The 22,968-nt window shown below is 34.7% G+C and overlaps 1 protein-coding gene across 5 annotated transcripts in view; it reads left to right on the forward strand.

The window, feature by feature from the left end:
* Nucleotides 1-22,968, forward strand: part of LOC123552334 (uncharacterized) — a 136,197-nt gene that overhangs the window by 74,079 nt on the left and 39,150 nt on the right. For 4 of the 5 annotated variants that reach the window (XM_053541847.1, XM_053541848.1, XM_053541846.1 and 1 more), the window contains 4 exons: nucleotides 2,549-6,094; nucleotides 15,646-15,830; nucleotides 16,951-17,031; nucleotides 21,604-21,788. In XM_053541847.1, the coding sequence (XP_053397822.1) occupies nucleotides 2,549-6,094; nucleotides 15,646-15,830; nucleotides 16,951-17,031; nucleotides 21,604-21,788 (3,997 nt within the window). The remainder of the gene's footprint in view (nucleotides 1-2,548; nucleotides 6,095-15,645; nucleotides 15,831-16,950; nucleotides 17,032-21,603; nucleotides 21,789-22,968) is intronic. The other variant, XM_053541850.1, reaches the window with a different exon arrangement.

The following is a 22,968-nucleotide window of genomic DNA, read 5'->3' on the forward strand; positions in this document are numbered from 1 at the left end:
TATCTGGTGTGTAGCATCATCTAGTGGTCCTCTACCAAAATTGTTCAAATTATCCCCCTAGGGTCAAATATGGCCCCGCCCCGGGGTCACATGGTTTATATTGACTTATATAGGGAAAACTATGAAAATTTTCTTGTACAAAACCACATGGCCTAGGGCTTTGATATTTGGTATGTAGCATCATCTAGTGGTCCTCTACCAAGATTGTTCAAATTATCTCCCTTGGATCAAATATGGCCCTGCCCCGGGGGTCACATGGTTTATATAGACTTATATAGGGAAAACTTTGAAAATCTTCTTGTACAAAACCACATGGCCTAGGGCTTTGATATTTGGTATGTAGCATCATCTAGTGGTCCTCTACTAAGATTATTCAAATTATCTCCCTAGGGTCAAATATGGTCCTGCCCCCGGGGTCCCAAGTTTTACAAAGACTTATATAGGAAAAAAAGTTTAAAAATCTTCTTGTCTGAAACCACAACACTTAGACCTTTGATATTTGGTTTGTAGCATTATCTTATGGTCCTTAACCAAAATTGTTCAAATTGTACCCCTTGGGTGAAAAGAGGCCCTGCCCTGGGGGTCCCAAGTTTTATACAGACTTATATAGGAAAAAGCTTTAAAAATCTTCTTGTCTGAAACCATACGACCTAGGCTTTTGATATTTTGTATGATGCATTGTCTAGTAGTCCTCTACCAAAATTGTTCAAATTATGCCCCTGGGGTTAAAAGAGGCCCCACCCTGGGGTCACTTAGTTATTATGTGAGTTATTTAGGAAAAATACTTAAAAAATCATCTGATCCTATTTCCAAGACTGTTTAATTATAATTACCTGATGACCCCAAGTAATGTGATGTCACTCAACTGTGACCTTGACCTGCTGACCTACTTTCTTGCTTTTTAAGATACAGCCTTAAAATTTGGATGACGTACACAGTTTTGCACACCGGTCGTAAAACAGAATTTCATTGACCATGAATGTAACCTACTGACTTTCTTGATATTTTAGCATCAGTTTGACATTTGAAACATGTAGCTCATGGTGAGCGATCCAGGGTCATCATGACCCTCTTGTCTTTCTCTCTTTGTCTAGTCTGTTATTCAGACAGTACTGGAAATGACTCCTCAAACAATTCAGATATCTTTACAATTATGTCCCTTGCTTCCTCAGGCTATTCAGATATCTGTAAAGTTATGTCCCTTGCACCTTAGGCTACTAAATCTGTAAAAGATATCGGTAAATATTTGTCCCTTATTTCCTCAAGCTATTCATATATCTGTAAAATTATATCCCTTGCTTCCGCATGCTATTTAGATATCTGTAAAGTTATGTCCCTTGCTTCCTCATGCTATTTATATATCTGTAAAGTTATGTCCCTTACTTCCTCAGGCAATTCAGATATCTGTAAAGTTATGTCCCTTACTTCATCAGGCAATTCAGATATCTGTAAAGTTATGTCCCTTACTTCCTCAGGCATTCAGATATCTGTAAAGTTATGTCCCTTGCTTCCTCATGCTATTCATATATCTGTAAAGTTTTGTCCCTTACTTCCTCAGGCAATTCAGATATCTGTAAAGTTATGTCCCTTACTTCATCAGGCAATTCAGATATCTGTAAAGTTATGTCCCTTACTTCCTCAGGCATTCAGATATCTGTAAAGTTATGTCCCTTGCTTCCTCATGCTATTCATATATCTGTAAAGTTATGTCCCTTACTTCCTCAGGCAATTCAGATATCTGTAAAGTTATGTCCCTTGCTTCCTGAAGCTATTCAGATATCTGTAAAATTATGTCCCTTGCTTCCTCAGGCTATTCATATATCTGTAAAGTTATGTCCCTTGCTTCCTCATGCTATTCATATATCGGTAAAATTATGTCCCTTACTTCCTCAGGCAATTCAGATACCTGTAAAGTTATGTCCCTTGCTTCCTCAGGCAATTCAGATATCTGTAAAGTTATGTCCCTTGCTTCCTCGGGCAATTCAGGTAATTGTAAAATTATGTTCCTTGCTTCCTGAAGCTATTCAGATATCTGTAATGTTATGTCCCTTGCATTCTTCAGGCTATTTGTAAAATTATGTCCTGCATTTACATGCTATTCATATATATATGTTAATTTGGCCCTGTGCTGCAACAAGCTATTCAGATATCTTTAAGAATTCCAGAAGAACAATGATGAATTTTACTTTGATCATATTTAAAGATGAAAAAAAATAGAAAATTAAAAAGCAAAAAAAAATCAGGTTATGTACACAGTGGTCAGACTTCTCTTTCACATTAAAACTTATTAATTTAACATATGGTAGGCATAGAATCATGCATTTTTTTATGGTATGAAAAATGGGATTTTTGCCCTGAAATTTCTGGTGATTATTATATATATATCTGTTTTGTCATATCTACCCATAGAAAGTACATTGTAAAAGCACAGATGTTATTTATCCTAATACTGAATGCATCCATCTGTAAAATGAATCAAGCAGATAGTGTTTAAGACATATTTCTGTATATTTAATTCTGATTTATTTATTGCACTCTTATTTGTTAGATAATACTCCTGAGGTTGACCTAGTGGTAGAGCAGAGGGAAACCCAGAGTAGAGTGGGCTCAGGGCTCAGAGAGGAGGGAGGGGGTTCTCAGTCTCAAAATTTAAACACTTTCCATAAAATGGAAGGTGTGGATAGTGTTTTCTATGAAGACCCAAGTTCTCCTGTAGAATTACCAGCAGCAGAGGAAGATTTATGCATTAAGCAAGATGTATCTGCAAGGTCACCACCAAATCTTGTGACAGAGCTTCTAATGAAAAAGCTGGAGAGTAAATACGCTAGTAGAAATGGAAATGAGACTTCCAGGCTAGAGAATAAATCCACGGAGGAGATGGCCTGGATTCATGAAGATGAATCTCGTTCTCATCAGGTTAAAGGCTTGGAGAACAAATCTTTAAAACGACTACCAAAGTTGATGACAAGCTCAGTGACATCAGAGTATGACAGAAAGCCATCAGAAGCTGATTCAATTGAAGACATGATAGACAATATGGCTAGAGCTCACTTATATGTTGAGACTAATGTGCCACCAAGAGCATCTGAATCAGATTCTGATGTTGGATTCACCCTGACTCCAGTAACGCCTTTCCCTCAAGAGATGTATGAAAAACGGTCTGGGAAATATAACAGATTTGCGTATATTTCTGATGATAACCTTGATGGTGATTCAGCAGATGATTTGTTAGGTGATGAAAATGATGAAATGGAAGGTCCAAACAGGTTTATCGAAAAAGAAAACAAATACTTAGAAACAGAAAGTAAATTGCCTGATAAGAAGAAAATTGAGTTGAGAAGTATGGACTCCTTAGATTTGATACTCATTAATCAGGAAGATTATGTTGATGGAAGTCAGCCAGTTATTGAACTTGAGACTGAATACCAAAATGCTTTGAAATTCTCAAATGAAAAGAATGAAGACATCAGGGCTGCAGAGAAAAGCACCGTTGAACCAAGAGAAGGTGAAATGGTTGATATACCTGACAAAGTTACAACTGAAAACAGTGTTGAGATAGATGATTTGACAAGCAAAAATGCTGTTGATTTATCAGGAGAAATGAAACACGATAAAGAATCAAAACATGAAAGTATTGATTCACAGGTATCAGAGAAAGAACCAATTATTTTAAAGAAAATGAAAAGAAAACCAAAGCTTGAAACTGAAAATTCATTAGATATTCTTCTAGACCAGCAAGGCGATTTAGTGGATCAAAATTCACAAAATTTTGATTTTGATGCAGAACTTCTTGCTAATTTGGAAAACAATCTCAAAGAGCATCTTTCTGCACAAAAAAGAAGCCCTACTCTCGGTCAAGAATATGCTTATCTTGGCATTCAACATGTGGTTAAAGCAAGTTCAGATGAAAACTCACAAGGTAAGGCCTCTCCAAATCAAGATGATTTTGATACATTAGTTGAAGGTGCTAGAGAGTACCTTGATGGAAAAACAGAAAACACAACTTCAGGTTGTGAACCAATATTGAAAGTAAAGAATTACATTAAACATGACACTTCTCCAGAAAGCTCAGATTCAGATATGTTGAGTGTCATTGAAGAGGTTGATGATGAAAGAAGTGAGTCTGATGATGGTGATAAAGAAGACACTAAAGAAAGATGTGAAGTTGAAAGACATTCCCACTCATTGCAAAATGTAGTGAGAATAGATAATACAAGCATTGTGAAAACTGCTGAGAAAGAGCGAAAACCAGAAATTTCAGAAGCAGTTATAGGAAAAGATATAGTAATTGAAAACAAATCTTCTGTAAGTGCTAGAAAGCATGAAGAAGATGAAAACAAAACTAAGATTAAAGGAAAGATATTTCAGAAAGCCAGAGATATTGAACAAAGAGTAAAAAATTTAACTAAAGGAATTGTAAGTTCAGCAGCAGTTACCAGTAAAAAGGGTAGTATGAAACATAAAGATAAATACAAGAAGGTACATGACTGTTGGTTAGCTCTTGAAAGACATGAGGCAGATATGTTAGATATTGATGAATTTGATAAAGACACTGAGGCACAACAGTATACTGAAGAACATAAAGGAAAGAGTGATGTTAATGATGAGACAACAGACGTTAGAGATGAATTAAAAGAAGTTGAAAGTAATTATGCAGAATCTTTTGGTATTGATACAGATATGGAATCCAAGTCAAATTTAGAAAATGTTTTATCAAACCCAGAAAGTAATGAGATTACAGAAGAAGATATGTTTGAAAGTGTATCCATAATAAGAGAAACAAATAAATTTGGTATCAAAATGGATACTGAAAATCAGGATAATGTAAAAACAGAAAGTGACTCACCAGACAGCAGTGCAATCCATGATATATTGAAGGATGAGGGACAGACTGGACAGGTGATTTTAAATAGTACAGTGAATGACAAAAGCAATTACAGTGGTGCCAGTTTGAATGACAGTAACATATTTTGCCATACTATTAGTGATATAAGTAGTTTAGCAGAGACGGAACTCCCAGATAGTAGTTTTATTAGTAAACAGTCAGTAGCTGCTGATGCAAGCCTGGAAAAAGGTATAACATCTACAACAGACTCCTGTCAGAGTTTGCAAGAAATAAAACTAGAACAGACTCAAGAAGTTATTAAACAAGAGGAAAGTTTTAATTTAAAGATAAGTATAAATGATTCAAAAGGTTTGTGTCAAAGTATCTCAGAACTGCAAGATCCAGTCATTGAAAGTTTGTCAGATTTGGAACATCCTTCTAGCAGTTTTACTAGTGAACAGTCTCTGACTGATGACTCTAGCCATCAAAAAAGTATAACAGCTCCAAGAGACTCTTGCCATAGCTTGCCAGATATAGATAAAGAGAAGATTCAAGAAGTTACAGGAGAAAAAGAAAGTTTTGATTTAAAAACAAGCATAAATGATTCAAGAGGACTGTGTCAAAGTATCTCAGAGCGTCAAGATCCAATCATCGAAAGTTTGTCAGTTTCTGAATTTCCTGACATAAGATTTACAAGTAAACAGTCTATGTCTAAAGATGCTGGCCTGAAAGAAAGTATAACAGCTCCAACAGACTCCTGTCAGAGTTTACAAGATATAAAAATAGAAGAAACTGATGAAGTTATTAAACAAGAGGAAAGTTTTGATTTAAAAACAAGCATAAATGATTCTAAAGGTTTATGCCAAAGTATCTCAGAGCTAAAGGAACCATTCATTGAAAGTGTAACAGGAGATACTTCATTGTGTGTAGATGTTACAGGTGATGTTTTTGTCACTGAAGTTACTGATCATACCACAAAAGATACAACAAAAGATGGAACTAATAAAGAAAGACTTGATTCAGATGAAATTAGAATTGAGATAAAGTCAATGCAGCAATCACAGAAATCATACAAGACAGAGATTGAGCTAAACCTTGATAGGAGCGGAAAAGTAACTCCTCCAGCAAGCACGACTAAAGACCCTAAATTTTTCAGACCCCCAGAAAAACCTCCTCGTGTTAAAAAAGAAACTTCCTCCTCATCTGGCCTTGATAGCCCTGAAATTTCACCAGTCAACCCCCAAGTTTACATGGACTCTGACAGAACAGGTATTAATGCTTAATATATTAAACGCATTTTGCATTCAGAAAGGGGTGATGGGTTTGTCATTGTACAATACTAACCAGGCACATAATTTTCAGAGTGAAGCATGGGGCACTACAGTAATGCTCTACTTCTGGGTTTCGGGCAATATAACTCTGTTTCTATCTATTTACATTAATCTGTTGCTTTTGATGCATGTAATTATTGCACTGCAGGCTTAATACCTATGTATATGTTTGAGCATGTAATTAGCTTAAAGTTAAAAATATGACTTTGTGGTTTTGTTTTTAATACAAGCTAAGATATTCTTAAACGTTTAGCTCTTTGAAAAAAACAGAAAATTACCTATAGTAAAATTTCAACAATATTTTATTAAGAAATAATACTGTAAAATCATTTAATTTCATGGGCATGAAATTTCGTGGTTTTGGTCAAAACGACAATTTCGTGGGGATATGAATTTGTTGATTTCAACTTTTGAACATAAAATAAATGGGAATTTTACTTGTTCGTTGGGATTAAATTTCGTGGATTGACTCAACCACGAAATCCACGAAAATTGGTCCCCCATGAATATTAATGATTTCACAGTATTTAGCAGAACCATGTTTAAATGTATTTCAACACAGTGAAAAGGTTATTCGCCTTTTATGAGGATGTGGCTCAAGTGAATTATTCTACACAATGTGTAACTGATTTGGAGTTTTATTAAACTTAGTTATGATACATTAGTTCTGCAAAATTTTAGTAATGGAAGTACTATTTCTTAGTGCACATAAAATGCGGAATATTAAGTTGTTGTAACATCAACATGACCATGTTAAAATAATATTAAAACATGGTGAAGAGGTTGTAACACATCCTACAGATTAATTTGGGAGTGCTTTCAAGTTTAAGTCTTAGACATCTAGTCAATTATTTTGCATGCCTGATAGTAGATTCATATAGTATAAATTTAATGTATTACTAAGTGTAGTGTAAAACTGTACTTTTATATTATTTTGATTCTGACAATGTCTTTTATATAAAATGGTTGATCAAATATGGTAGCACACTTTCTCAGCATCTGTATGGTACCTATTAATACATTGATGTGACATTAATATTGCTGTATTTTAATGAAAATAAACAAGTTTTTCATAATGGAATTGAAAATAAATTTCTTGTTAAGAGAGAATATAGGCAATTAAACTACTTTGTTGACAATATTCACACCATTTTCGTTTTATATTCATAATTACTGGTAACAATACTCTTTAGTGATAGTTATTTTTCATTCAAAATGATTAAACTAATTATTTTATTGGCGGTTAATGTCTAGGGTTACTACAGAATCATTTAATTTTGTGGTTTTAGCTGAAACAGCTATTTCACAGGGATTTTAATTTGTAGATATCTAAGTAAATAGGTATTAAATAGGAATTTACCGATTTATTTAGATTTAATTTGTGTATTTGCCATAAAAATCTGCCAAATTCATAAAACAAAAATACAAAAAAACAACACATGAAGTATTTCTATAGATATTAACATGCTGCCTTAAATATTTTGACAGGAAATACTTCTATGGATACAGGCCTGTTGCTTGTCTTTATTATATCAGCAGGAAGTAGATCCAGTCATCATAGAAGTTCATCTGCAGCATGTCTTCATTTTCTAAACAGGAAGTACTTCCATTGATATTCACATTCTATGTGTCTAGATTATCTGAACAGGAAGTACTTCCAGTCCTCATGGAAGTTCACTTGCAGCATGTTTTAATTTTCTGAACGAAAAGTAATTCTACGAATATTCACATGCTGCATGTCTTGATTGTCTCAACAGGAAGTACTTCCAGTCTTCAAGGAAGTTCACCTGCAGCATGTCTTAATTTTCTCAACAGGAAGAACTTCCATGGATATTTGCCAGCTGCATGTCATTATTATCTGAAGGAAGTACTTTAATGAATATTTTGTCTTAATTTTCTCAACAGGAAGTAGTTCCATGACTATTCACCTGCTGCAAGCTTGATTCTCACCAAGAAATGCTTCCAAACTTCCATGGATATTAACCTGCTTTATGCCTTCATATTTCAATAGGATGTACTTCCATGGATTATCTACTGCATGCTTTAATTAGCTCGTGGTGTTCTGTTGCCTTCATAGAAGAATTTCTGTTATTAAATTGTTATTTCTGTTACATTCAAAGAGCTTTTGTTCAAATGCTTGTTATCAAATTGTTATTTCTGTTGCCTTCAAAGAAGAGCTTTTGTTAGAATGCTTATTAAATTGTTAATTCTGCAATCTGATTAAAATCATCTCAATAACGATAGGCATGAGGATCTGACAGTGACCCGTCAGAGGTCACCCCGCGACCTTTCCACTAACTAATCAACGCCTTGCTTTTAAGTTTTTGAAAGTGAAAGTAGAAGTCCAAAAAAGTCTGTATTTAGCCTCATGAGCCTGAGATCCCAATTTTATAAGTGTGATTAACATGTGTTTATAATTCTTATGATGAGATGTTTGAAGGTTAATCGGTAAAATATGTATATAGGTTAGATCTCCTGAAGAGATCAGCCTGGTTGGCAACTTCACGCTTCGGTTCAATTTTATGAAGGGCAATTTTGAAGACAAATAATGACGGATTATAGTGCATGAGAAGATTTTAATCTGATTGGATAGCACTCAAATCACAAATTGGCAGTGCTATTTTGACGTCAAGCCTACGTTAATTTTGTAACAAGCGATTTCATTGGTTGAACTATAAATACCATTTTCGTAAATCCAAAATGGTGCGAAAGCAGGGTAGATATGGCCACCGTCAGATCTTAGTGTACAAGAAGATCAATATTTTAATCAGATTGTTAATTCTGTTGCCAAATTCAAAGAAGAACTTTTGTTAGAACGCTTGTAATTGAATTGTTATTCTTTTACCTTCAAAGAACTTTTGTTAGAATGCTTGTTATTAATTTTTAGCTCACCAGAGCACAAAGTGCTCAAGGTGAGCTATTGTGACCGGTCATTGTCAGGCGTCTGTCGACGTCCGTCGTCCGTCAACATTTGCCTTGTGAACACTCTAGAGACCACAACTTTGATACAATCTTTATGAAACTTGGTCAGAATGTTTGTCTTGATGATCTCTAGGTCAAGTTCGAAATTGGGTCAAAAACTAGGTCAGTAGGTCAAATCATAGGAAAAGCTTGTGAACACTCTAGAGACCACATTTGTGACCCATTCTTTATGAAACTTAGTCAGAATGTTAGTCATGATGATCTTTAGGTCAAGTTCGAAACTGGGTCATGTGGGGTCAAAAACTAGGTCAGTAGGTCAGATAAAAGGAAAAGCTTGTGAACACTCTAGAGACCACATTTTTGACCCAATCTTTATGAAACTTGGATGTTTGTCTTGATGATCTCTAGGTCAAGTTTGGAACTGGGTCATGTGGGGTTAAAAACTAGGTCAGTAGGTCAGATCAATGGAAAAGCTTGTGAACACTCTAGAGACCACATTTTTGACCCAATCTTTATGAAACTTGGTCAGAATGTGAGTCTTGATGATCTCTAGGTCAAGTTCGAAAGTGGGTCATGTGGGGTCAAAAACTGGGTCACCAGGTCACATCAAAGGAAAAGCTTGTGAACAGTTTAGAGGCCACATTTGTGACTCAATCTTTATGAAACTGGGTCAGAATGTTTGTCTTTATCAATTCTAGGTCAAATATGAAAATTGGTCATGTGGGGTCAAAAACTAGGTCACTAGGCCAGATCAAAGGAAATTCTTTTCAACATTCTAGAGACCACAATTTAAGTTTGAAACTCGTGGGAATTAGTCAGAATGTTTGTTTTGATAATCTATAGGTCAAGTTCGAATCTGGGTCATATGGGGTCAAAAACTAGGACACCGGTCAAATCAAAGGAAAAGCTTATGAACACTCTAGAGGCCACAGTTGTAACCAAATCTTTACGAAATTTAGTCAGAATGTTTGTCTTGATGATCTTTAGGTCAAGTTCAACTCTGGGTCATGCGGGGTCAAAAACTAGGTCAGTAGGCCAGATCAACTCTGGTGAGCGATGTATAGAGCCATCGTGGCCCTCTTGTTTATTTTTATGGCATTAAATTAACTTGTTTGTGTTAATGCTATTTTTTTTCTACATGATTTTAGTTATAATTAAGTTAAATTTGTTTGTTTGGGGTTTGACGCTGTTTTTCAACAGTATTTCAATAATACAATGGTTGGCAATTAACCTAACCGGTGTTCCTGGATTCTGTACCAGTACAAACCTGTTCCTAACATGAATAAATTTTTGAGGACGAATGATTTCAGACACAATGTCTTTTATCAAATTGTCATGGAAGAACATAGGCCATGACCAGGGATCTTACTTGACCCCACTATCCGTAGATTAGCGCTCTCCCTATTGAGCTAATCCAGCTGTTAAAAGCTTTCTTAAAGAGTCCTTTGCCTGACTGACTTGTTCCTGAGAAGAAACTGACAACTTTCTAACACGCATTAGAGGTGAATGGCAAATAACTTTAGCCATAATGTCTGTTGTCAAAAAATCTAAGAGAAAATTAGGTTACTGCCTGTTGATTGATCTCGTAATATCTTAGTTGACAGTCTTGTTGACTTGCTGCAGACCAAACTTGGCTTAGTATAGATTATTATTTTACAAGAAAATACATCCTGCCACAGGTACAATAACTGTTGTTCTTATAGGCTGATCACTACCAAATAGAATGTAAGCTTCCACAGGTCTAGTCACAAGTAGTCCAAATAAAAATAATACTAATCTTTTTTCCTTTCCTAGTGCCTTTTATCAACAGCAAGGTGTTTATTTTTACCCTTCCGCATTTCAGTATGTATCACTTTGCATTCTATCGAAATCGGCATGTTCCTATCGCATTCTATGTAAAAATGGCGGCGTAAGAATTAATCTAATGTTTTGAAAAGAGAAATTGAAAGAAGCGAAAATGAGTAAATTTAGCGGGTTGTATTTAGCGAACTGTAGTTTTCTTATATAAAAGTTAACACCCCCTTTTCTTTTTGTTTTTCTAAAGTAGCGATATAGTTCTTTATGGGAATATAAGTCTCTGAAAATCTGATATGCTAGAAAATGTCAAAAACCCGTAAAGTGAGTGGATTTTATATAAAATAAAAAACAGCCGGATTTAGTGGTGTTCAGCCTATAAAATTGCGACTATTAACAAAAGCTATTGTTTGAGCTGTATCACTGAACCAGTTTCTGGAAAAAGTCAATAGCTTGTTAATCTAAAGTCACAAAATTCAAAGTGCTAGTGATGATAAAACTCCTGACATTAAGAGATTAGATCTGTCTACAGATTTTTTTTTTCCTTTTGTGTAGTTCTGGATCTTAAATCATGTCAGATTAAGAAAAATAATCAACTTTGCATTGCCATGCATTTGTACAAACCTCTATTGGGATGTTTTCATTATAAAGCCAGTCAGTATGGTGACATCTGAAGAGTTCTGTTTTCTTGTTTACTTGAAGTTGAAACTGCTTTAATTCAGTGTATCTCTAAAAATTCAATGTGTTACATCTTGTGTTTTAAAGTTACTGTATAGAATGATCTTATGAAGTGCAATCGCAGTTTCTCTTTGATATATTTTAGTTAAAAGAAAAGTACTTGTAAGAAAATCAATCCAAGAAAAACTAAAATCAACCCAAAGAAATGTGAATGTACCAAAACAAACAATATATTGAGAAATGATATCAGAAACTGTCAGAATTATTCCGTGACTTTATCCTGGACAATGGGAGCTGCCAAATGTATAACTGGACTGCCATGGTGTATCCCCTTGTGTACAGATGATGATTATCTTTCAGAATTACAATGTCAGTCTAGGCCAAATCATAACTTAATATTGAAAAAGACAATTATAAGGTTAGGAATGGACTGTCTGTGAGAGGCAGATGAAAAGTCAATAAGAAAAGTGTCTATATGTATGGAATAAATCATTTAGAATGACTTAAGTGTTGTAATTCTATTACTGAATGCTATTTTTTCCTTCCTGGGGGAATGGCTTCTTGTAAAAAGATGTCTTTTAGTTGAGGACTACCATTAGCCTTTTATTTAGTGCGAACTTGATTTATATTTTAGTGGTAACAGACACAGTATAGTTTTGCTTGAGCTGTGAGACTTTATGAGAATAGGGGCGGAGCTTTAAAAAGAAATTCAGGAATGGTCTTTCAACAAAAAAAGCAGTTTTGATATACATGTATTAACAGAATGATGGTTTAAGTAGATGTTTGTATATCCATCTGCTTTGTCCACATTTTATGCATATGCCTTGAGTTTGCGTTTGAGCCAACATGGCTGTTAAGGGGAACAACTCTTATTACAATGCACAGACTACAGTAGAAAACCACACTGCAATGGTCCATTGATACATAACCAGAAGATTATTCTATATCATAACCCATTGCTGGGAAAGAAGCCAAGCTTGGTTACTCCAGTAGATGAAGTCAGTTAGTCAAAGTGTTTAGTTCAATCCTTTAACAGCCCAGTTTCTCTGTGACAATTCGACAGAAAGCAATATGTCTAAAAGTTTTTTGTCCGCAAGTCAGTGTGGAGGGTGTTACCTACTTATGGAGAAGTTGTCCGTGGTACAACACTAGGAGAAGTTACTTAAAATTGCAAATAAAATGGAGCTGAACATTATATCAAACACACTGTAAGAGGCCTTTAACTAGCATTGAAAATAGTGGATAATGTACTTAATTATAGAGGCACTTGTTCTTGTTTGATCAGACCTTTGGGATTCATTAAAAAAAATTATATCTCTTATTTTGTAGCATGTGCATCATACAAAAACTGCAATTTCTGACAATCTTGAAACATGCTAATATTATTTCATTGCATGATCAGATCTGGGTTTGTTTGCCATCAACTTTTTTGGCATATAATGCAGAAAAGTTCAGCAAAAAATGAGGAATTTCTATGAAAGAGCAATTCTATGAATAAAATTACTGTGGACTTGCAGGTTTAAGGTTAATATAAGCAGAGTTGTCCAAGAAATGATATGCTAGAGGAGATTATAAAGATAATAGTTCTCTGGTTCCAGGCTAACACTGATGGAATAGGAGCATTATTGTATAATAAGTATTATTTCTGCCTCATGTAGAATTATCCTTGTAATACTTTCTATAATACACATGAATAATCCTGTCTGGATTTGGTCTGGGTTTTTTTAGGCATTTTTAGACATTTATAAAGTGCATCATCTCTTGCTTGAGCATGGAGTGCTGGAGTACAATTTAAGGGCCGACTCAAGCAATTCATAATTATGATCCAAGCTATTTTTCTATATTTTAGATTGTTTCAGCCATCTGGATTTTTCAAGTGTTTTATTGGTCTCTTTGTGACTAAATTGAACTCTAGATGTTTTAATGTGAGGTAATTTGATTATACACTGTGGTCAGTTATCCTGTATTGTGTTTCTGTTTCTATACAGGTCCTCATGATACAAGCCTCAAGATACAGAGGGAGAGAGTAAATTACTTTAGACAGATTTTGTATAGTCAAACCATCATGGAGATTATGTTAGCCTGGCTTGCTAGGTTATTGGATGGCCAAAAGGTTTTAGAAGTCTGATTAATGTTCAAACCTGTATGATTTATATGTTTATTAGGACTTTATGTAAAAATAATGTCTAGCACTATTTTTATGCCCCCGAAGGGAGGCATATAGTTTTTGAACCGTCTGTCTGTCGGTCTGTCCGCATTTTTCATGTCCGGTCCATATCTTTGTCATCGATGGATGGATTTTCAAATAACTTGGCATGAATGTGAACCACAGTAAGACGATGTGTCGCACGCAAGACCCAGGTCCGTAGCTCAAAGGTCAAGGTCACACTTAGACATTAAAGGTTATTGCATTGATGGGCGTGTCCGGTCCATATCTTTGTCATCGATGGATGGATTTTCAAATAACTTGGCATGAATGTGTACCACAGTAAGACGACGTGTTGCGCGCAAGACCCAGGTCCATACCTCAAAGGTCAAGGTCACACTTAGACATTAAGGGACAGTGCATTGATGGGCGTGTCCGGTCCATATCTTTGTCATCGATGGATGGATTTTCAAATAACTTGGCATGAATGTGTACCACAGTAAGACGACATGTCATGCGCAAGACCCAGGTCCGTAGCTCAAAGGTCAAGGTCACACGTAGATGTTAAAGGTCTTTTTTCATGATAGTGCATTGATGGGCGTGTCCGGTCCATATCTTTGTCATTCATGCATGGATTTTAAAATAACTACGCATAAATGTGCGACACAGTAAGACGATGTGTCATGCGCAAGACCCAGCTCTGTAGGTCAAAGGTCCTAAACTCGAACATCGGCCATAACTATTCATTTAAAGTGCCATCGGGGGCATGTGTCATCCTATGGAGACAGCTCTTGTTATTGGATTATTTTGGAGACAAGTTATGATAGTACAGTACTTTGGCATATTATTATTTCTGTTTGTGATAATTTTTAAAGCGTGTTTGTCCCTGTCTTTGCTTGTATTTCTTAAGTAAAATAATAATATACTTACATACTTTTATGTTCTTAGTCTAGGAATCTTTGTCTTCCATCTCGGATTCACATTGAGAAGTTGTCATTTTACTTGAATAAAAAAATACTTGTAAGGGCCTGTATTTGATTTACCTGAAATGAAAACCGTATATGGAATCATGATTAGGTGAATTGCTATAATGTTCTCATCATTTTAAAGCATTGTGATTGTCAATTGTTTTGATTTCAAAATGGTTACATACTTTTACTTTCCTCCATATCAGGAACTTTGCAAATAGATGCTTCCATCAATTTCTCAGACTTAGTCATATGGAGGTTTTGAGTTTGATTCATTTGGAATCATCATTAAGTGGCTATTTGATTGATTTGGAATCATGTTTCTATTGCATTTAAATAAACTGCTAAAGCAGAAACATGATTCAGAATCTGGTTGATCAAACACACCCCAGAATTCCGCTTGATATAAGTGACAGCTGATTATTTACTGAAATTAATCTTTTGAAATAGGCAATATAACAACTCAACAAAATATAAAAACTTAAAATTGGATTTACAAGAAAAATAAGGCAGTTTTAATCAATCTTACTTTCAGGAAAATACTACTTTTCTCGGTTGAACAACAATTAAAAGCAGTTTTGATAAAGTATATCATTTTCAGACTTGTTTTAAAATAGAAATACCAATTTTTCATCTGAAATATAAAATAATAAAGGCCGTCTAGGTCTTTCAGCATTTTATTTTAGTATTTTTCTGTTCATTTTATTTACCGGGTAGTGTCTTTCTGTTTATTTTATTTTAGTATTTTTCTGTTCATTTTATTTTAGTATCTTTCTGTTAGTATTTTTCTGTTAATTTTATTTTAGTATCTTTCAATTTCTTTCTAGTTTCTCTAGATACTAATGAACTATTCTGTTTTTATGCTAAAGTCAGGTTCTGCAAGCTCCAACTTATTTCATCACCTATCTTGTTTTCTTGGCAGGGACACTTGAACTTGATAGGTTAATCTAAGATGAATATATTTACAAATGTATTTTACAGAAAAATTGGCGAGTGCCCGAGATTCATCTCGAGAATCACCAAGAACATTGTCAGAATGTTCCGTCAGTCAGGATGATAGTGGCAATGTGAGTGGGGGTTCACGCGGAACAACTCCGGAACACAGACGAACAGACAGTAGTTACTCGCAGTCATCTCTGCCTTCCACGCTATCAAATGTTACAGATGTAAGTCTGCTGTATACATATATATACGTCTTGTTTCTGTTTATGTTGATGTTGTACGCACTTTGTTTAGAAAACCTTTATTTGTAGTACAGTCTTCATATAATGGGAGGTTATAAGTGCCTACCAATTGCAAGGTCATGGATGTGCAGGCTGATCATCATCTTGGTCTGTATTGGTCGCAGAGGCACTACCACATGCCACCAGCAGGCTATAACAGTTCAAGTACATAAACTTGCATCTGCATTAAAGAATGCAAGGGTAGGCAAGTATTGCATATCTTCAGACTTGCAAACTAGTCACTTTAAAATGTCATTTGATTATTCTGTTGATTTGTATGTGCAACCACACACGCAACTGTAATCAGAACTAAAACAGACTAGAACCGTCTCAGTTCTGTGTTCATAGGACTGATGGTCATTACTAAAAGCCAAGGTCATTTTTACAGGAAAATTTTATCGTGTTTTGCTTTAGGTACATTGTATATCACACCTGCTAGACTGTGTTTAGATACATTGTCACCATCACAACAAAGTGCCTTCTGTAGTATACTTTTTTTGGAATTTAAAGTCCAGTATGAAAAGTTTTATTTTCACTTCCGGCTTGTCACCTAAAAAGGACCTTCTATAGTAAACATAGCACTCGATCTCTTTATCATTATTCATAAAATAAAAAAAAAACACCTATATTATTCATACACAAAACATATAATAAATTATGGTGTGGTTGAAGTTTACAAAATGCTGATTGCTTACAATCTTTTAAAATCTGACCAAAGAAACAGAATTGTAACTCAGCTGTTCTGTCATGAAAATCATGAACCACTCTAAGTTATCAAAGAGAGGCTTATTAGGTGATGTACAAAGGAAACACCTGCATCAAAAAACAAGATCTCATTTGGTTATGATGGGATGTGGGGAGATTTCAGTCTGCTTCCTTCTGATGGTTTCGGATCTTTTTTAATTCAACCTTTTTCATTCTATTAATGTAAAGTGTCATTAATTTTAGGTATTTTTGTTGTGATGGTACTCCTTATTTATTCTTAGTTTTGTTTTGTTTTTGTTTTCCTGCATTATCTGTTATGTCACGACTGTATGTTGTTGTTGTTGTTGTTGGTGTGTAGGAAGATGAGGACATTGATCATATAGTAGCAAGAGTTCAAAAGCAGTCGAGTCGCGGCAGTAACCTGCTCTCAGTATTTGGCGTAAGTTTATATATTCAAATTATGATCTTATAAATTTGATGTATCGGAACATAACCAACTAACAGAATCATATATTATTTAACAGATCTTCAATTATACACATAAATATATTGGTATGACAGAGGTTTATTATTGTATCAGAATTGTGGTTGAGTGTTCAAGATGGCCAACTTTGAATCACATACCCTACACTAATAGTGTATGAAGCATGCTTGGACCTTGTGAGGAAGCCATCCATCCTTCTTATAAAAGGGTAGTGGTTTCACATAGGTGTGCACCTGTGCCACAGAGAGGGGTCCACCTCCATAATTAGTTCCTCCAAAATTTGAAGCTGAAGAAAAAAAATCAAATTTTACTTCCAGGGCACTGACATAAGACGCATGGATAGAAATGTTTGCTTTTTTAATAGCAAAAAGAAACGTCGTCATGATGACAGATATGAAGCTGGATGAGGGTTATATTTTCAATCAGAGAGACACTGACAATAAAAACATATTTTTTTTAAAGAAATGAGATAAATGTTTTTTGTTTTGTAATTTAGCCTATATTTGTTAGTTGTCCACTTGTATTAACTTTCCGTTATACAAGTAATAGGACAGAATAGAAGTCCATAATTAATAACATTAAAATTAGTTTAAATAAAAAATAATGTACTATACTTAGTCTAAGTAAATTCAATTTATCAAATGGATCTGTCTGTCAGTTGGTATATGGGGATCTTTACTTCTCCTAGTAGAAATTTCCATCTGAAAATGAGTTGAATGAACTATATTCTTTCAAAAATGAGAGAAATTTTAAAGTACACTGTTAGAAGTCTTGAGAAATTTTAAATTGGATTTCTTATTCAAGAATGATTGAAGAGTAAGTTGATAAGGGCCTGTCCTGTCTTTAGACAATGATTATGTTATTAAGGTAGTTCTGCACATTTGATAAGCCTGAAGTAATTAAGGACCTCATTTATCCAGATGGAATAGAATAAAGCGTGGATCCAGCATACAGATCTATGAACTATTTGAAATTTGTACATGAGTTTCTAGAAATGACAATGTCACTATCATTCTAAATATGAAATTATGTTAAAACCAGAAATTATTCCAAATAAAGTCTTAAAACCATTCTCTTCTATTGTTGGCAGATATCCATAAAAATAGCTCATGGACATGTACAATTTATTTGACTGTAAGATTTATGTTACTTTACAATTGCGGGAAGTGTCATAAGAAAATGTGCCCATAATGAAATCTGCAAGTTACGTATTCCCCATAGTTGATTTCAGCATTTTCCGCTTTTTTAACAGAAAATTTTCTGTTCACTAAAATGGCATAGAAGTTGTGATTTTTCCATAGACTCACATTAAAAAAAATCCTTGAGGCTGCATCTTTCAAATCTATCTAACAAGAAATCAAACACATGCATTGTTGTTCTTTATTTGCCGAGTATGTACTGCTGTTTTTAATTTTTGGCCTAGAACATCATGGAAATCTACCTCCACACAAAATATAGGGGGTCTTCACATTACCACTGTAGCGGTTCTCATATCGGCTGGCCTAATGGTAGCTCAATTGGTAGAGCGTTGGCACGGTAAGCCGAAAGTCAGAGGTTCGAGTCCCAGTCGAAGCTGCACATTTTTCCTGAGACTGTTACATTTGGAAGTTCTACCGAGATGTTCACCCTTGGAGCCCATGCGGGGCAAAGCAATTTGGCTGGGGTGTGCATCTGAATTCGGTTAACAGTCTACGGCAGACATTGGCCAGGAGTGCAGATGTCTCACAATAAGAGGGAAGGAGTCTGGTGTATAGCGGTTCAAGTATCAGGTGGCCTCAGTAGCTCAATTGGTAGAGCGTTGGCACGTTAAGCCGAAAGTCCCGGTCGAGGCTGCACATTTTTCCTGAGACTGTTACACCACCTTTTAACCAATGAAAATGCTAGAATCTTACGGGAGGTAAAACAGAACAATTAATTTGATCCTTGTCTTAAGTCTTAATAGAGACCTGCAACTATCATATACATAATAAAATCTTACAATTGGCAGGCCAAACAACAGTTGTTATACCCCCACCAAACATGTTTGGCGGGGGCTATGTAGGAGGCAGTTTTGTCCCGTCGCGAAATCTATTATCTGGGTTATAACTAAATAGATTTGATTCAAACTTAAAATAGATGTTCCACCTTATCACCCACTCATGTGACACAATGTGCATAACTCTGACACCAACTGTTCATGAATTATGCCCCCTTTTACTTAGAATCTAAGGTTAATTTTGACGCATTTTTACTATATCTCAGTTATTACTAAATGGATTTGATTCAAACTTAAAATAGATGTTCCACCTTATCACCCACATCATGTGATACAAGATGCATAACTGACACAACTTTTCATGAATTATGCCCTTTACTTAGATTTGGGGTTAATTTTGTTTGCTTTCACTATATCTCAGTTATTACTAAATGGAATGATTCAAACTTAAAATAGATGTTCCACCTCATCACCCACATCATGTGACACAAGGTGCATAACTTTGACACCAATCTTTCATGAATTATGCCCCCTTTTTACTTAGAATTTAAGGTTAATTTAGATGCATTTTCACTATTATATCATTCTGATTGGCTTAGAGCCAAAGGGAAGTAACCTTTTTTAATTTTTGTACTGAGTTACTTCCCCTTAAATTCCAGGAATTAGTCTGTTTTTAGATTTTCAATATTTTAGGTATTTTTCTAACTTTTTTTATTATTAGTCCTATGTTAGAAGTAAAGACATTTTTTCTGCAGTAACATGTGTCGGTAAGACACTTTTTGTATTCATTTTTAGTGTATCTCTAATATTAGAGATTTTTACATTTACCTTATCCCTCCTCCTGGGCACATATACTAGTATTACTTACCCAAGATGAAGTACTCCCAAAGTCGAGTAAAATTTTTCTATAAGTAATAAGTTTTTTTTTACGTTTTATACTCTAAGTATTTTTAAAATTTCTTATAGTTGCCATTCTGTGACAAGATGGTATGGCGGGGGTATAAGTCACTCCTGTGACAGTTCTAGTTTCTCTTGTCTACATAAAATGGTTGTAAGTCACATTTTAAGTCGGTAGGTCAGTCTTTGCCTTACATAAATATCATTGAAATCTTGTAGTCTGACAATTCTGTTATTCACTTCAAAGCTTGCATATATGGACTTGACGAGACAATTGTTTTCATGGGAATACTATGTAAAAAGCTGCATTTTGATCAATGCTACATTTGGCAGATATATTGTTGCCGTTAATCATCGGGCCTGTATTGTAGTTTAGACAATATTGTCAATATTTATGCACTGTTATAATACTATATCAATATATTTTATGCTTCTTGTTTTATGTATGAAGTTGCTCTATCATATTATACCCCAGGCACTTGCATCATTCTGTCATTTTGTGTATTCTTTGTACAGTATAAGTAAAAAAAATGCTACCAGAGTGCGTTTTTGAGGCCTATTCTGAAATAATTATTTCAGCTATATATACCAGCTTCTAAACTTCTAAAGTGATTATCAGCTGTAAATCCAGCTTCTGAACTCTAATAGTCATTCAACACTACCAGCAGAGATATAAAATATTCACTGCTGAGATAAACAAAATCATATAGATCAGTGGAGGGAATGGGGAAGATTTTTAGGGAGGGGGCAATTATGCAGGTTTATATGGTATATTCTATGCAGTTTTGATATAAAAGCAGTAATGTTGAGTTTTTCCATGTAAGTATATGAAGAATGTATTTTCCCAAGAATCTTAAGTAAATCAATTTGTATCAGTTAATTGTATTTAAACCATATTCTAACACAACCCAATTTGTTTTCCTATTAAACAAATTTTTAAGGAGGCAGAAAACTGTGTGTTATTATTCAACAGTTCATTTTTCTGACGTCACAATTATAACGTCATAGCGTTAGACGGCATAGCGGCGCGCTGGAAAAGAAATCAACAGAAATCAAGCAAATATTTGATGGATATCGTCAAGGACGTACATAATAATCCTTGATAACGTGTTAGAATCGAAATAATATATCTCAAACAGTGATTTGCTCATGAATAAAATCATTGTCGTTCAGATGCGTATTATTGTATAACTCGGGCTGCGCCCTCGTGATATAATTCCTTTGCATCTTAACTCTAAACAATGATTTTATTGAATGACAAATCACTGTTTGGGATATATTATTTCTTAAACAACTCACTGGTTCAAATTGATTTCCACAAGTCATGACTAGCAATATTTTCTTCCTCCTGCTTTTAAAGTTGAAAAATTGTGTCAGTTTGACTTAACACCTAACAAATGTAAACTGCAACAAAGGAATAGAAATTTTTCTCAAATTATTGAGAGTTGTTAAAATGAGATAGCGTCTCTTTGTGGACAGTGATATTTACATGTTAATGGAGTCCTGTTTGAGAGTTAAAGGAAACATTATTTCTTAGAGAAAGAAATACAAATGAAGAGAAATGGAAAGTTCATTTTTTTTCAAAAGTCTTGAATGTTATTTGAATATTGTATTGTTTGATATTTTTTTACTATTCAGTCAGTTTGATATTACAGGATAGCCGTGAGAGTCTAGCCAGTTACTATAGTGATGCGGGTGATATTGCCTACAGTAACATTCCTATCACTGGTGAGATTCTTTTCAGCCTTAACTATAACTACAAGACCAACATGCTAGAGGTGGGCGTGAAACAGTGCCGAAACATTGCCGTAGCTGATACAAGGCGGCGTAGATCAGACCCGTAAGTAACGAAACTTGCAATTTTAACAGACTAGTATTTTTAGCTCGACTATTCGAAGAATAAGTAGAGCTATCCTACTCACCATGGCGTCAGCGTCGGCGTCACGTCACCCCTTAAGTTTTTCGTACCAATCCATATTTTGACAGTCTCTTGAGATGAAGCTTTGAAACTTTCAACACTTGTGTACCATCACCATGTCCAGTTTTAGGCAAAAGTACATAACTCCATCAAGGCTTTGGCTGAATTATGGCCCCTTTTAACTTAGAAATCTTGGTTATGTTTTTCGTACCAGTTCACATTTTGTGTAAAGTGTCTGACATATGGCTTTGAGACTTTTATCACTTGTTTATTATAACAGTCTCTATCTGTAGGCAAGAGTACATAACTTTGTCAACTATTTTGGCTGAATTATGGCCCTTTTTGGACTTGGAAATTGGTTCAGTTTTCGTACAAGTCCACGTTTTGTCATTACTATTTGACTTGTGGCTTTGAAACTTTGAACACTTGTTTATCATCATGATTTCCATCTGTAGGCAAGAATACATAACTCTGTCAACTATTTTGGCTGAATTATGGCCCTTTTTGGACTTGGAAATCAGTTAAGTTTTTCATACCCGTCCATATTTTGCCTAACCTGTTTGTCATATGGCATTGAAACTTTGACCTCTTGTTTATCATCATAGTCTACATAATGTAGGCAAGACTACATAACTAGGACAAGGACTTTAGCTCATTTATGGCCCTTTTTTGACATAGAAATTAGAAATTAGTTAAGTTTTGCATACTGTACCATATTTTGTCTAAACTGTTTGATATATGGCTTTGAAACTTTGAACACTTGCTTACCATCATGGTTACACATTGCAATAAAGTGCAAGACTTATCCAAATCCACAAATGCAGGTACATTGTTTGTCTTATCTATTCTTTTTCTTTTGTCTGAAAATCTCTGGTAATATTTTGACCCTATACTTCCATCAATTCTTCAACAGACAGCTTTTGTTGTAGAGAAATGCTGAAACCATTGAACACAGTACAGTAAATACTGCAAGTGTTTAAAATTGTACATCTTTCACATTCAGACAGTATTCCACTCCCATATAAATCACAGAGATTTACCTAGTAAACATAGTGAATCAGATACTGAAAAGAATATAAGTATTAAAATTAAAAAAAATAAT

The sequence above is a fragment of the Mercenaria mercenaria genome, chromosome 4 (genome assembly GCF_021730395.1).
Source record: "Mercenaria mercenaria strain notata chromosome 4, MADL_Memer_1, whole genome shotgun sequence".
Lineage (NCBI taxonomy): Eukaryota > Metazoa > Mollusca > Bivalvia > Venerida > Veneridae > Mercenaria > Mercenaria mercenaria.